The 14,911-nt window shown below is 53.7% G+C and overlaps 1 protein-coding gene across 5 annotated transcripts in view; it reads left to right on the top strand.

The window, feature by feature from the left end:
• The window catches only part of Atp9a (ATPase phospholipid transporting 9A (putative)), a 108,031-nt gene extending 100,720 nt beyond the window's left edge, over positions 1 to 7,311 (top strand). For all 5 annotated transcript variants that reach the window (XM_052184395.1, XM_052184393.1, XM_052184392.1 and 2 more), the window contains exons 24-28: positions 605 to 669; positions 1,253 to 1,361; positions 2,096 to 2,153; positions 3,599 to 3,802; positions 6,858 to 7,311. In XM_052184395.1, the coding sequence (XP_052040355.1) occupies positions 605 to 669; positions 1,253 to 1,361; positions 2,096 to 2,153; positions 3,599 to 3,802; positions 6,858 to 6,994 (573 nt within the window). In that variant the 3' untranslated portion in view covers positions 6,995 to 7,311. The remainder of the gene's footprint in view (positions 1 to 604; positions 670 to 1,252; positions 1,362 to 2,095; positions 2,154 to 3,598; positions 3,803 to 6,857) is intronic.
• The last annotated feature ends 7,600 nt before the right edge of the window (positions 7,312 to 14,911 follow it).

Below are 14,911 nucleotides of genomic sequence, written 5' to 3'. Positions count from 1 at the left end.
CTGGGAGGCATTAGCGCTTGGCCTCCCCAGCAGGTCTTCCCAGCATGCACTGTTCCCAGAGTTAGAAGCTCTGCTTAAAGGTCCTCACTGCCCTTCCTCCATTGAAACACTAGTCAGTCACAGGCAGACAAAACTTCTTCCAAATTCCAGACTAACATCTTCCACCCTGACCTCTAAGATGGCCACTGTGGAAACATCAGTTCAATAGCCGTGTCCCCAGTTTGGTCTCAGGGCACACGCCTCTCAGGCTATGGTTCTGAGCTGTTGGGGATGTAGGCGCCTTAGGTAGGGCCTGGCTTGACTCCCAAAGGGCCTCTCTACAGTGACTTCAGCACCTGGATATCAGGCCTTCCAACCTCACCCAGGACGCTGTGTCAACAGAAGATGCTGCAGTCTGGTGTGGAGGCTCTCTTCTTCTGGCCTGTCACAACTGTGTTCTCGGGCCAGCCCCTGACCCTCTCTGGGTCTCAGTGGAGATGGTGAAATAGTCCAGACATCCTAGGGTGTTGTGAGAGCCGCAGAAACCCCTGTAACAAGCACATGTCCTTACGTGGATGAGGCCTGGGTTGTGACCTTCAGTGACACCCACCCCTCCTTCATGCAGGCCGTCTTCTCTTCTGTGTTCTATTTTGCATCAGTTCCTCTCTACCAAGGCTTCCTGATCATTGGGTAAGTCGCTGCACGATCTCGCTCTCCTCACGTCCCACAGGGAGACACAGGGACGGCCTCCGAGGCACCTTGCTTGGCTTCTGATTTTGAGACTCCTTGACTTAACAACACTTAAGAACCCTTGTTAGATGGGGGGGGGGCACAGTTTTACATACACACTACAAACACACTACACATACACACACCACAAACACACACACATATATACCACATACACACCATACACACATACCTACATACACATACACGCATTTATACACACACCATACACACATACACAACCACATATACCACATACACCACATACCACACACACACACACACACACACACACACCTTACTGCCTCCCTCTCCCCCATTCTGCCTCCCTCCTTGGCGCTGTTGTAACACACACAGTTCTGTTTAGTGGCATAGAGACTAGAACAGGTGACTTCTCACCTTTGTCTAATATCCTGAATCTCTAAGAGCCGGGAGTGACATGATGGGCTGGCCATGGATAGGCGGGCAGGGAGGCGGCGCCCTCTGCGGAGGCGGGGATGGTGAGCCAGGGATGGTGAGCCATGTCTTGCGGTCGTTCCTCCAGGTACTCTACCATCTACACCATGTTTCCTGTGTTTTCCCTGGTTCTGGACAAAGATGTGAAGTCGGAAGTCGCCATGTTGTATCCTGAGCTCTACAAGGACCTCCTCAAGGTTGCCCAGGCCTCCCCCACCTCCACGCCACCATCCTCACCCCTTCCCACTGCCTTCCCTTCCTCTTCCTTCACACTTGCTCCTCCTGTCTGACGGGGCAGAGGCATGGAGCCTGCTTGCTGTGGAGCAGAAGGTGTAGAGTTGTGCAGGAATGGCCAGTGCACACCGCTAGCAGTCTGTGCTTCCCGGGAGCCGCCAGGCCTGCCCCGCAGCGGTGCTCCAGCGGTGCCCCTGGAGCAAGCGGCACCTGTAGGGTTTCCTTCTTGTTGTTTTTGTTCTGTTCTGTACAAGCCCAGGGCCTTGAGAGCGCTAGACAAGCAGCCCACCACTGAGCCGCTTTCCCAGCTGGCCTGAGCGGGCTGAGTGGACCAGGCAGGCCTGGAACTCGCAAAGATCCACCTGCCTCTGTCTCCTGGGTGCTAGGATTAAAGGCCTATCCTATCCTAGCTTTCTTTTCCAGTGATCTCAGTAAGTTACCCAGGCTAGTCTCGAACCCACCACCCTCCTGCTTTAGTGCCCTTAATGTAGCTGACAAGACAGGCATATACCGACTCTTGCTTATCTTTCAAAGATGGCATTTTTATTCCATATCAACCGGGGGTGGGGAGGTAGAAGGAGGGGCTTTGTGAATATTTGTGATAAAAGCTGGCCGTGGTTAGTGGCAAGAACCCCAAGGCCGGCAGCCGTGAGCCTCCAGCCCCACCTAACCTCTGGTCTTCATGTTTCTCATCCAGGGGCGGCCACTGTCCTACAAGACGTTCTTAATTTGGGTGTTAATCAGCATCTATCAAGGTAAGTCGGGGCGGGAGAGCAAGGCTTGTGCTTGGCTTGAACCTTGACCTTCAGGGGAAGGGGGGCAGTAACGGAGAGAAGCGGGGACCTAAGATAGAGCAGGGAGCATGGCAGGGCACAGCCCAGCAGGGGTCTGCAGTGCAGCATGGTCGCTTCTTGGCTTGGCAAAGTCAGAGAGATGCCTAAACAGTTCACTGCCCCTAGCGGAAATGTTCAGCACAAAAGGTTTTGAGTCCTGACCTCTGGGTAAGCACATGGTATATAAGATAAATGGACATCCTGTGTGGACTTAGGCCCAAACCTCATTCATTCGTGTGTGTGTGTGTGTGTGTGTGTGTGTGTGTACGTACATATACAGAGACTAAGACACAACAGGAGTTGCCCAGGTCCACTAACAAAGCGCTTGCTTATGGGCTGGCAAGATGGTTCAGAGAGTGAGGACTCTTGCTGACAAACCTGAGTTCCATCCCTGGAGCCCACGTGACTGAAGAGTACCAACACTCCAGATTGACCCCAGACATCTGCCATGCTGCACACATACACACACAATACAACACTAAAACAGACAACAAGCCAAGAAGCGCTTGCTTAAGGTGATGTTTTTTTTAAGAATATCTAAGGTCCCCGTGTGAGTTCATTTTGTCCCTTCTCCTCTCAGAACTCTATTTTTGTGTGTTTTATAGCACAGTCATGTTTCTTGTGCCCTGGTCTCTGTGTATCGAGGCGGGCACACGGAACTTACTAGTGACCATGGGTGCTGGTTTGTGTCCTTGGCGGTTCAAGCCCTGTGGGTGGCATAAGTCAAAATGTTCAGAGCCCAGGAGTTTGAAGGGGACGGAACGGTCAGTGAGACGTTTCTTTGGTGTTTGAAACTGTGTCAGAGCATAAGGCACACATCTGTCAAAAGACAACAAGTGGTCTTCTCTCCTGCCTCCTGCATCCTCACCTCCTGCACCCTCACCTCCTACACCCTCACCTCCTGCATCCTCATCTCCTGCATCCTCATCTCCTGCACCCTCACCATGTTTGTAAAGTACAGTCACAGTCTGGGATGTAGCTCTCCGCAGAGTGCTTGTCTAACACAAAGAGAGTCCTGGATTTGATCCCCAGCACCATGTGAGCCCAGAGTGGCAGCACACACTTGATATTTCAGCACGAGGGAGGCGGAGGCAGGAGGATCAGAAAGTCAGGGCCAGCTACGGCTGCGTGAAACCCATCTCAGGAACAGATCATAAACATGAAGGCAGTCCCTTAGGATGCGTGGTGCTTAATTTCCCGGGCAGTTCCGTCTTCTGTGTGAGTCCTTGTCCAGGTGACAGTGCAGTTCTGTCCCGTGGCGCCGCCCCTCCCACTCTCACCTCGGTCCAGCAAGGCCTTTGCTGTCCCGGCAGCTTGTGGGCGGCAGGCGGCACACCCCCTCTGATCGCTGTCTACGGTGTCCGCAGGGAGCACCATCATGTACGGGGCGCTGCTGCTGTTCGAGTCGGAGTTCGTGCACATTGTGGCGATCTCCTTCACGTCCCTCATCCTCACCGAGCTACTGATGGTGGCGCTCACTATCCAGACGTGGCACTGGCTCATGACGGTGGCCGAGCTGCTCAGCCTGGCCTGCTACATCGCCTCCCTGGTGTTCCTCCATGAGTTCATCGGTAAGACCCGAGCCTGAGCCCCGGGACGGGCGGAAGTGTAGACCCCGAGCCTGAGCCCCGGGACAGACGGAAGTGTAGACCCCGAGCCTCAGCCCCGGGACAGACGGAAGTGTAGACCCCGAGCCTCAGCCCCAGGACGGAAGTGTAGACCCCGAGCCTCAGCCCTGGGACAGACGGAAGTGTAGACCCCGAGCCTCAGCCCCGGGACAGACGGAAGTGTAGACCCCGAGCCTCAGCCCCGGGACAGACGGAAGTGTAGACCCCGAGCCTCAGCCCCGGGACAGACGGAAGTGTAGACCCCGAGCCTCAGCCCCGGGACAGACGGAAGTGTAGACCCCGAGCCTCAGCCCTGGGATAGACGGAAGTGTAGACCCCGAGCCTGAGCCCGGGGATGGAAGTGTAGACCCCGAGCCTCAGCCCCAGGACGGAAGTGAGATCACCTACTGTGTAGACCAGGCTGGCCTCATGCTCACACAGAGCCATTCGCCTCTATCTCCCTAGTGCTGGGATTGAAGTCGTGCACTAGCACATCTGGCAAACGCCTGTCTTTAAATCCGCAGAGCCGGCCGGCTTAGGAAGGGGGAGGGTCTCTAATGAACTCATCAAGCACAGTGGAGCTCTATCAGCAAGCTCTGTATCTTCAGATTTAACTAACTGCTGATCCAGATTGTTTGAGTGAAAAGATGTCTGCTGGACAGACATCCAGATTGTCCGCAAAATCTAACAACTGCACGCGCAGAGCCTGTTGTTTCCCGGAGGCGTGTACAGAGTGCATACGTCAGGAAAACTAGGTTCCTTTCTTTGTAAGGACCAAAGCCTTTGTGGAGTCTGCTGAGAGCTGTGCCCTGCCCCCTTCCCGGGTACACAGGAATGGCTGTGTTTGCTCCTCCAGTGGCTGTCCTGGGATGTGGAACATCTCCAGGGATAAATAACGGAGCCGTTTCCTGGGACGGGCAACGGGGCCTCGTTAGCCTTGTGACTGAGCCAGACTTTTCCAAGTTTTATTCCTTTCTTTTACTCTTTTTGGGTCAAGAGTCCCATGAAACCTCAGTCAGAAACTCAGTCCGCGCACGAGTGCAGTGTGGCCCACCAGCACCCGGGAACCTGGGCTGATCCTGCCCAGACAGCTCTCCTGTCCCCAGGAGTCCCGACCATGCTCTCTAGGGGCCACGAGAGGCCCCATGAGAACTACTACTGTCTGTCTGTCACGGCTGTCCGTCATGGCTGTCCGTCACAGCAGTGGGCATTGGCCCATTTGGTACACCAGGAGTGCCCGCCCTGAGCCATGGTGGCGGGGCAAGTGGCCCTTCTGGTCAGAAGGGACATCCCATGGACACAAGAGGCTGATGGGATCCAGGCTGCAGAGAGAGGACCAGGGTGAGATTAGAGGGACCCAGGTGACCTGTCCTCCAGGAGTTCGTAGATTAGATAGTGTGGAGGGGCATGGGGAAGAGGAGAGCCCAGCACAGGGGCAGCCGGTGAAGCGCTCAGGGAAGGCAGAGGTTGTAGAGGGGAGTGCTGGGCAGCAGGGACAGCATGGGAGTGGGGACACTTGGGAAGGGAAGGGTGGGGCAGTTTGGACAGTGTGGGGACAGCTGCAGGCATGGGTTTGAATGTGTCTGCTACCAAGGGGCCAGCCCACACTTGCTTTGTAGTGACCTCTCACCTGTGTTAAGGCATCTACAGGTCGCAGTTAGCTCTGCCCGTGCTCACCCACGTGTGGCGAGCTGCCAGGGTGACTCCACCCATTCTGGCTCAGACCTGTCTCTGGTCCCCCCACGCCCACTACAATTCTAGAGTCGACCCAGTTCCAGCAACCCAACATTTTCTCTGCTGGGTCTCCTTGCCCCTCAGCTGGGACGGACCCAAGACTCCGGACTGTGATGTTCTGGGGGCCTGTGTCATCTCAGGAGGCCAGGAGGGAGAGTCTGTCTTCCAGACTGTCCAAATAGGACCGGAACGAGCTCAGACACCCCTAGGGCATAGCGTGTCTCCCAGGCTGCCTCCCCGCCCCTCGCTCCTGCAACCCAGATGGCAGGTCTACCCCTTCAGAGACTTTGCCCTTGGTTAGAGGGGACAGGAGGCCAGTGGCTTATGAGAGGGTCGCATGAGGCAGCCACTACCATGGCTGTGTGACCAGATCCATGCATTTAATGTCACAGTGTCGCCAACAGACACGGCTAACGGGTAGCACTGGAGGAGGCAAATGGGAGGGAACAGTCGGCCAGGGTTCCTTAGAGGGCACCCGTGAGGAGAGCTGGGACAGTCGACTCTCCGAGGAGCGCCTTGGTTGCAGGCTCTTCTCCCAACCCCAGCCGCTCCTGGGAAGCCGCCAGCGATGGTAGAAAGAGCATCCTGGGAAGGGAGCCGCTAGTGGACGCGGATCTCTGGTCAGAGAGGTTTTCTGAGCACTTGACTGTGCCCAAAGGTCTGGGTGTGAGGGAGTACAGAGGTGTGGTCCCTGCCTGGGGAGGGTGCCTCTGTGTCCTTGGAAGTTGAACAGGTGGATGAAAAAGGTACAGAAGTGGGTCCTGAGCCCAGCATGTAGTAGGTATGTCACTGGTGATTTCCTCCCTTCTACGCTGTGCACAAGACTAGGAAGGGCTTATCCCTGCATGTCCTGTGTGGAGTCCACAGCTCGCTCCCCCGTCCAGCACAGCACAGAGCGCCCTGCTCCGAGCGGGCCTGATCGATCGCACCCAGTGGCCTCTGCCCACCTTGCCCTGTGGGTCCCTCTCCTGGCTTCCTGTGATGTCACGGAGCCCACACAGCCACTGACGAGCAGAGCCGTGCATTCACTGAATGTCACATTCAGTGCTCTGGGGCTCAGAAGAAACCAATTGTCATTTAGAATCAAAAACACCTGTGGGAGCCATGTCTTCCGGAAGGGCCTTCGCCTAGCTCCTGGAAGGGAGAGGAAATGAGGGTCACGCGTACTGTGGCCCACGGCAGGCCCTCTGCAGGAGAGAATGCGGGACAGGACACGGAATGCTTCCTTGGTGGCCATGGGTACATCCTGTATAACACTCCGTCATGACCATCTTCTTTCTTACAGATGTCTACTTCATTGCCACCCTGTCATTCCTCTGGAAGGTGTCCGTCATCACTTTGGTCAGCTGCCTCCCCCTCTATGTCCTCAAGTACCTGCGGAGACGGTTTTCTCCCCCCAGCTACTCGAAGCTCACCTCCTAAGCTGCAAGGCTGCCGGGGCCTCCGGCCTGCGCTCTCCCAGGCGTGGCCAAGGTCCACACAGGAGCGCTGCAGGTGGATGGCGCCGTCTCGGCTGGCACACGAGGCTCCACTGAGGCGAGACTGAGCACCTAACGGGGTTGGAACACTGGCAGGACGGGAGGGAGGGCCTGAGAGCTGTACCTATCGGAACCTTGGGTGCTATGCTGTGGTGAGGGGGAAGATGGGGGACCTGATGGCCCAGCTGGGGTCTGTGTGGGTCACTGCAAGCTTCCTTACGGTTTAACCTCTTGTCATGTGATAAAAGTCTCTGTCTCGAAGGTCGCAGGCTTTTTCTTTTAAAGCAGTCTTACCCCACATTGCGTTCTCCACATTGCTCTGGCCCTTAGGAAGGCACATGCCTTCCCTAACCCCAGCACTCGGGAGATAGAGGCAGGCAGATCTGAGTTTAAGGCCAGTCTAGACGGACAGAGTTCCAATCCACCATCCAGGGTCCCATAAGCCCTATCTGGAAAAAAAAAAGTGTTGTCAGAAAAGTACAAAGTTTGGAAGTTGGGTATAGTACATGCTCAGAATCCCAGTACTCAGGAGGCTGAGGCGGGGGCATTACTGCAAGTTTGAGGTCAGCCTTGACTACTTAGTGAGTATCAGGCTAGTCAGGGTTTGTAGTAAAACTGCTGTAGTGTGTACACATATGTTTACATGCATGCGCATGTGCACGCATGTGCGTGCACACACAACATGAATACAAACACACATGCACACATGAATGTAAACATGCACACACACATACATACATACATACATACATACACACACATATATACACAACACTGTGTAGATGGAGGAGGGTGTAATTTGAAGAGTCCCTTTGGACAGCCCCACCTGTGGAGCTGCAGGGACCTCTGGCCTGAGAAAGACAGGCTAAGAAGAAGGGAGAGAGAGATGATGCTGGCGGCTGCGCGCTGGGCTCCCTCCGCTCTGACAGCCCGCAGCCGCCCTTGAGTTGACTGTTCCTACCACCTCATAAAACAGCCCAGCGGTGTGACCCTAGTGCTGACAGCCAGTGCCCAGAGCTGACACTTTGAGCAGAGTTGCTCTAACTGGAAGTAGCAGCCGGATGGACAGCCCTTTAATGTGTCGACAGCGAGATAAGAGTCCTGTTCATTGTTTAGACAACATGGTGGCTGTGACTCAGATATTCTGAAGCCGGGGCGGAGAGGTCAGGGCTCTGGGACCTGCTCTTCCCCAGCAGCCCGTTTCCTGAGAGGAGGGGGAATTACAGAGGGAGGACCCAGCTGACAAGCAGAGGCTTCTCCTAGGCTCCTCCTTCCCAGGAGGAGGCTGAGGGGAAGCCAGGAGTGGGGTCTTCCCGGCCAGTATGGCCAGCGTGGCCGGCGTCACCCTGGAGATACGGCCTTGTATCTTGCTCTTCCTTAAAAAGCGTCCAGTGACCTCGCAACCTCTCTTTAAATCTTGTGCTTTGCCAATGTTTTCCCTTCCACCGTAGCCGTTTGTTCTGGAGGGCGGAGGTGTGTCATGACACTGAGTGACAGTTCAGGAATGAGGTCATGGCCCCAGTGATTCAGAGAGGTGGAGCCAACCCCACATCTTGGTGGAGGAGGTCTCGCTCAGTGTCCCAGGGCGGTTAGAAGTCACCCTGGGGAACTGGAGCCTTCAGATAAATCTGTGCAGTGTCTGCTGCAAACCCTAGCCTAGTCCTGCACAGAGGATGACTTGCCCCTGTCAGCTGGAGAAGGCTGCGACCCATCTGGATGGCCTCAGCCCTTCAGACCCTGCTGGTACCCCATGAGGCCCTGTGGGGCTTCCGTGATCAGCTGCTTGGTCGCACCACCGCGTGGATGTCCCTGAGTGACTGAGGACTTGTAAATGTGCTATCATGCATTCCTTAGGCCCCTTAGGCCACGAAAGGCAGGGACCAGGTGCTGACCAAGAGACCACAACCCTTTGCTACACACACCGAACTGTTGCTACACACACCGAACTGCCACCTCAGCTAAGAGCCCAGAGCAGTTGGGCGCTCCCAGAGAGCAGACGGCAGGCCAGCAGAGACTGAGCCTGGGCTTGCAACTTTTTTTTTTAAGATTTATTTATTTTATGTATGAGAGCACATTATTGCTGTCTTCAGACACACCAGAAGAGGCCACCATGTGGGTGCTGGGATTTGAACTCAGGACCTCTGGAAGAGCAATCATTGCTCTTAACCACAGAGCCATCTCTCCCCATCCTGATTTGCAACCTTTTAACAGTATCATTTTCTAGGCCCTTTCCTTGGTCTATCCATTTGAAGTGAACTTCTGTTACATTCCACTGACCCCCTTGCCTGGGAACACCAAGTGTCCCATGTCCCCAACACAGCATTTAACCTGAAGTCAGAGGGTGGGCCTCTGGGTGCAGTCCCTCCCTCTTGAATACAAATAGCCCCACCCCACAGGACAGCCCTAGCTACACCCCTCAGAAAAGCCTTGTAATTTGTCTAGTTTTGATAATGGCCTCAGGCAGGACAAGCAGGTTTGCTGTAGTTTCTCTTATTTCTCCTTTAAGATGTGAACAGTCACACCTGTGCACAGAGCTCAGGTGCACACACAAGTCGCTATGACGCTAGGCAAGCAGGGGCACGCTATCTCTGCTTGGGGACACTGAGCACAGAGCAGACCAGACCAGTCCTCTAGAGCTGGGATGGCTTCACCTTTGAGAGCTCGGCAGGTCATAGCCTCACTCCCCACTAAGAAAGCCTCTGTCCTGGTCTTCCACACCTCCACACCTCCGCCAACATCTGTATTCCCGTACTCCTGAAATTTGGGGGTGTCTGATGCTTTTTAATGTGTTTTGAATTTTGTGCTCACTGGAAAGTTCATGCCTGCTTTCCCCTCTGTAGTTTTGTTCCTCTTTGTTTTGTCTTGGGGGGGGGGGGGGCGCGTCTAAGGACAGCATCTTAAACTTTTGCCAAAATTTCAAGTCTACACATTCTGCTGCATCCTGTTTAACAAGGATACCTACCGGGGCCAGCAAGAGGGTTCAGCGGGTGAAGGTGCCTTCGGCCAAGCCTGATGCCCTGAGTTTGATCCCTGGGACCTGCACTGTGGAAGGAGGGAAATAGTTCCTGAAAGTTGCCCCATGACTTCCACATAATGCACACATATGCACATACATGCAAAGACACAGAGCTATTTGTTTTTTTGGTTTTTTTTTATAACTATTTTTGGCATTTGACTTGAGCAGGTCAGTGATACCACTCCTGGTGTTTACGGAAACATTTGATTTTCTTTTCCACATTACGTGTGTGTGTGTGTGTGTGTGTGTGTGTGTGTGTCTAAATACCTGAAGAGGCCAGAGGTACTGGATCCCTTGAGGCTGGGAACCAAGCTCAGGTCCTCTGGAAAAGCAGTTAAGCGCCGTTTCCAGAAAACTTGGTTTTCATTCCTTTAAAATTTGCACCTCTCTGGCTGGGACAAGAGGCCAGTCAGCGTGAGGACCCGAGCCTGAGCCGGAGCACAGAGGTGAGGCCTTGTGAGTCTCTGGAGGCAGCAGGATCCCCAGGGCTCTCCGTCCAGCCAGACTAAACCGGTGGTCAAGTTCCAGGTCAAATTTTGAGACTCTGCCTCAAAATGCTCAGGGGATGGACCTCTAGCTTTACACAAACACGCAAATGCACATGCACCAGCATACATACGTGTGTGCACTCCACACACATATGCAGACAGACCTGTCTCCCCCAGGCCTCTTCTCACTTGGGGAAGAAAGGAGGGAGCTGTAGAGACACAGTGTGCTCTGTTTCTCTCTTCAACACTTAACATCCAGTTCTTCAGGGGCAGGGGGATCGCTGTGGAAGGATACTGCCACTCTAACCTAGAGCCCGGAGGCCTGCTACGGACACATTGTGGGGGCCTCTCCTAGGTGGCTTCCGGCACCCCATCCCCGCTGGCCCCACGTGCTCTGAGCAGGTTGCTGGGTGCAGGCAGGGCTGTGTCAGTGACTGTTGTGTTTGTGGGTGAGATGGACTAGCAGTGAGTGTGGGGGCCACAGGCTCACTCACACAGGAGCCGTGTTCCTTCCTTGGTGGACTGCTGTGCATGTGATGATCTAGGTGCTCACGGGGACATTGCTTTCTGGTGAGACAGAGACAAGACACTTGAGCTCAGCATGTTTTAATTTATTTAGCAGGAGCGTCCAGATGCTTCGAATTCTCGGTTCTGTGGTGCCCTGTGTGATTGGCTTAGTCCAGGCAGTGGTCTTTGTTTGCCAGCGTGTCTTGGTACTGCTGTCCAATAAAGCTCGTGTTCTCTCTGCCGTTGGGGGTCATTTTAATGTCTGTGGGTGATGAAACACGAGGCAGGTCGGACCATGCTCCCGTCTTGTGTGTCTCTCTCACGGCAAAACAAACGCAAATAACTTTTCCCAGTTAAAAGTTGTTTGGGTGGGGTGGGGGCTGGGGACACAGCTGTGGGGCAAGCTTGATGACCTGAGTTCAGACCCCAGGTGCCCATGTAAAAGCCAGATAGAGTGGTACATCAGTTCTAATCCTCCACCATGCCTCACTGTGCGACCTGTCAGATTTTAAACCCGATGGACAAAAATAGAGAAAAAAGCCCAAAGCTTCACATTTCAACACGAAGGGTTTCCATCAAGGGGCAAAGGCTTCAGGAGTACATTTCTATGTTGATACACATGAGGTTTAAAAATAAAGAATTTGGTATCTCATTAGTGTAATCCAGTCTCTTCAGTTAGAGGAGACTGTCCCTGGGAGATGTGTGACATTGTCAGATGATATCCTCAGTAGTTTCTGGCTCCCAGCGGGCAGAGGTCAAGGTGCATAGGGAACTCCACACTAATATGTGCTGGGTCACCAATGGCAACAATGCTGAACTTGCACAGCCTAATGGGCTCGTGCCAATTCATCACCTGTATGACAATATAAAATGGCCTGTGTGTGGAAGCGCTTTCTAATATCCAGCTGGCCAGGCAGTTTAGTCAGCAGCGTGGTCCCTGGAGGGAAGGGCATCCTTCATTATGTGTCAGATAAAGTGGTGACTTAGCTGCTGGCACCAGCGGCAATGCCCTGGGCAAAGAGGCCCCACGCACCTAAGGTGAGGAGTTCAGGACCCCCTTGTGAGGAGATTCTATTGCCCAGGCTGCCCCTAAACATCTCGGCCACCAGGGGGCACCTGAGGACTGATAGACACAGGGTGCCCTGGGTAGAGCTAGCTGCTCAAGTTCCAGCTGCTTCCCTCAGGCCTCCAGAGTTTATTTCATGGCCCAAGGCTGAGTTAAAAACAGACATTTCTTTTCATGTTGATGTACAAGACTATCTTGCTGTGCTTAGTGTTTTTTTTTTTTTTTTTTTTTAAATACGTCCGGGAAGCAGAGGGGAGGATGCGGGCGATGAATATTAACTTAGTATTAACCATTTGCATTTTTGAGCCACTGGCATCTGGCAGCCATGCCAACTCCCTGTTGGGGCGATTTGGTTTAGAGACACAATGTTCCGATACCCTGAGCACTTCAGCTGTTTTTGTTATGAAACTTTGCAGGGTGACAAGGCGGCCCGGTGGTGTTTGTGAGGTGACCTGGGAGTGATGGATTGGTTCACCTCAAAATAGAACTGTCGGGATCCAGGCTTTCCAGAAGTCGGAATACAGTAACAGGATTCATTCAGGCCTTGCTAATTTCCGACTTTAAATGGGTTACATAACCTAGTGGGCCCCGCCTTCGCGCCTCTCCAAACTACCCTAGAAGCCACAGGGAATCTATCATTAAAGGACAGAAATAACCCTGCTGGGCTCTGGGAAAAAGTTGAGTGGGTTATTTTTTCCCCCTTCTCTGATACCTCCTCTTACTTCCCCGCTTTTTTTTTTCACCCAAACATTGCATAATTTTTTTTTTTTAAGTCAAATCTTTCCGTGGGATTTGGTTTCATCCCCATGTGGCTGCGGTTGGAGGGGCAGTTTCAGCACTTTGGGGGGCTGGCGAATTTTTGGAGGATCACGAAGTACCAGATCAGGTTTCCTTCAGAGCCCAGTGCTGGGGTTTCTCCCCACCCTGCCCCCCTCTTTTATGAGTGACCTGTTCCATAGCATCTTTACAGACTGTTGCCTGCTGGTGTGGATGCCAGGGCAGAGCTCCGCCCTCCTCTCCACGCTGAGGTTTGATTCTGAAACAGAATCCCCTAGAACTCAGGGTAACTGAGTCACCATGAAGTCACCCACGACCTGGGCTGGGGCACAAGCCAGGTCCCTTCCTTAGCGTGTGGCTATGGGCTCTGTCTGTCCATACGGAGAACTTGGTGTTCTGAGTTCAGAGGAGAATGGGGAGAGAGGGGGGGGTGAGGGAGAGAGGGAGAGAGACTGTCTCTTGGTGAGTCACCCATCTGGGGGTCTTCCCTTTGAGAAAGACTGGAAAGTCTAGCAAAAAGAAAGTGGAGGAGGGGGTGGATGGCGGATAGATTATGCTAAAGTTTGGGTATATTGTTTTTTTCTACCCTGTGAAGACAGAGCACCTAGTGTGTGTGAGGAAACACCGATCCTGTCTTGGAGGGATGGCACCATTTTTCTGTGCTTGTGTGTGTGCGGCAGACACGTGGTCCACCAACAGATGCAATTCTAGTACCTAGTGGAGATGCGAGTTAGTAAAGAAGACAGATCTAGGCGAAGTGTAATGGATGGGAGATGATGAGAGGCAGAGAAAGGCTGGGAATCAGTTACCTGGACCTGGAAAGAAGAGAAGAGTGTTCTGGCAGTGATGTGCAAAGGCCCTGGGGCAGGAAGCACTAGGCATGTCAGAAAGGCTCACAGTAGGAGAGCTGAGGTGTTGTGGGGCCAAGGAGGTCTATAGCATTAGTGACAGCCTTCTGCACTTGAGCTGGGTCCTGTTTTCCTTCTTCCCTCCATGCTCCCCCTTGACCTGGGGGGCTCACACAAGACCACCTCTGCAGGCTGTCCTGCCCATTCCAGGTGCTGCATGGCAGCCCGGCTGACTCTGAAGTCTAGAGTTTGGATGAGATGTGTGCTTGCTTTCTAGGTAAACAACACGAGAGAGTCTTGCTCAGCCTGCGGCCTAGGTGGCTGGGGGGGTTGAGGTGGCTTCTTTCTCAAGTTCTGATGCAGAGATCAGCCGCTCAGAATTAAGGATGGTTGAACATGTATAGGTTGAACATGCAGAGGCAAACCCCACCGAGTGTGCCCTGTCCCCAGCATGCTCATTTGGGTCAAGCAAAGCCTTGTGAAGTCAGAACTGTGGTGCCCAGGCCGCATTCAGGTCCCCCTCCCTCCCCTGAAGAAAGAAGAGCCGGCTTCTTCTTCAGAAGAATGCAGCGAGTGTCCTAAAGACAGGCAAAAATGTGTCCTCATTTGTCCTTATATATGAAACAGATTTGTAAAGAGGCAAATCGGAGCCGCTAATGACACCCAGAACCCTGCCGATTCCAGCGGGGCTGGGCCAGGCAGTCAGTTGGCCCCGGAACAGCTCATCAGCCGGAGACACTGAGGTGGGTGATTGCCCTGGAAATGAGGCAGGAATCCTTCAAAGATGCTGCTGGCAATTAGAATCTAAGATGCCACTTTGTATGCACATAACTTAGCATAAAATTGTCAGGCCGCTCATCAGCAGGCGCATTAGAGAAAATGGCCCAGGGCCTCCCAGGAGCTGGGTCAGCACATACAGCCGTGGAGCTTCCTGCCCTTCTAGGGCAGCCTTGATGGAAGGAGAGCCGCCAAAGCCCTGCCTTGGAGCTGGGGAACTGGCTCAGTCTGCAAAGTGATTGCTGTGCACGCTGCTTAGAGACCTGCGTTTGGATTCCCCGGAAACCCTGGTGAGAACTGTGCACACCAGACCCAGACATGGAGTAAACTCTGTGGGGGAGGGCAGAGGCCGGCAGCTCCAGCCAGCCAAGGAGAATCGGCA

This window comes from Apodemus sylvaticus, chromosome 5 (assembly GCF_947179515.1).
Source record: "Apodemus sylvaticus chromosome 5, mApoSyl1.1, whole genome shotgun sequence".
In the NCBI taxonomy this organism is placed as follows: domain Eukaryota; kingdom Metazoa; phylum Chordata; class Mammalia; order Rodentia; family Muridae; genus Apodemus; species Apodemus sylvaticus.
Note: the sequence above shows the minus strand (reverse complement) of the source record. Positions and strands in the feature narration are given on the sequence as shown.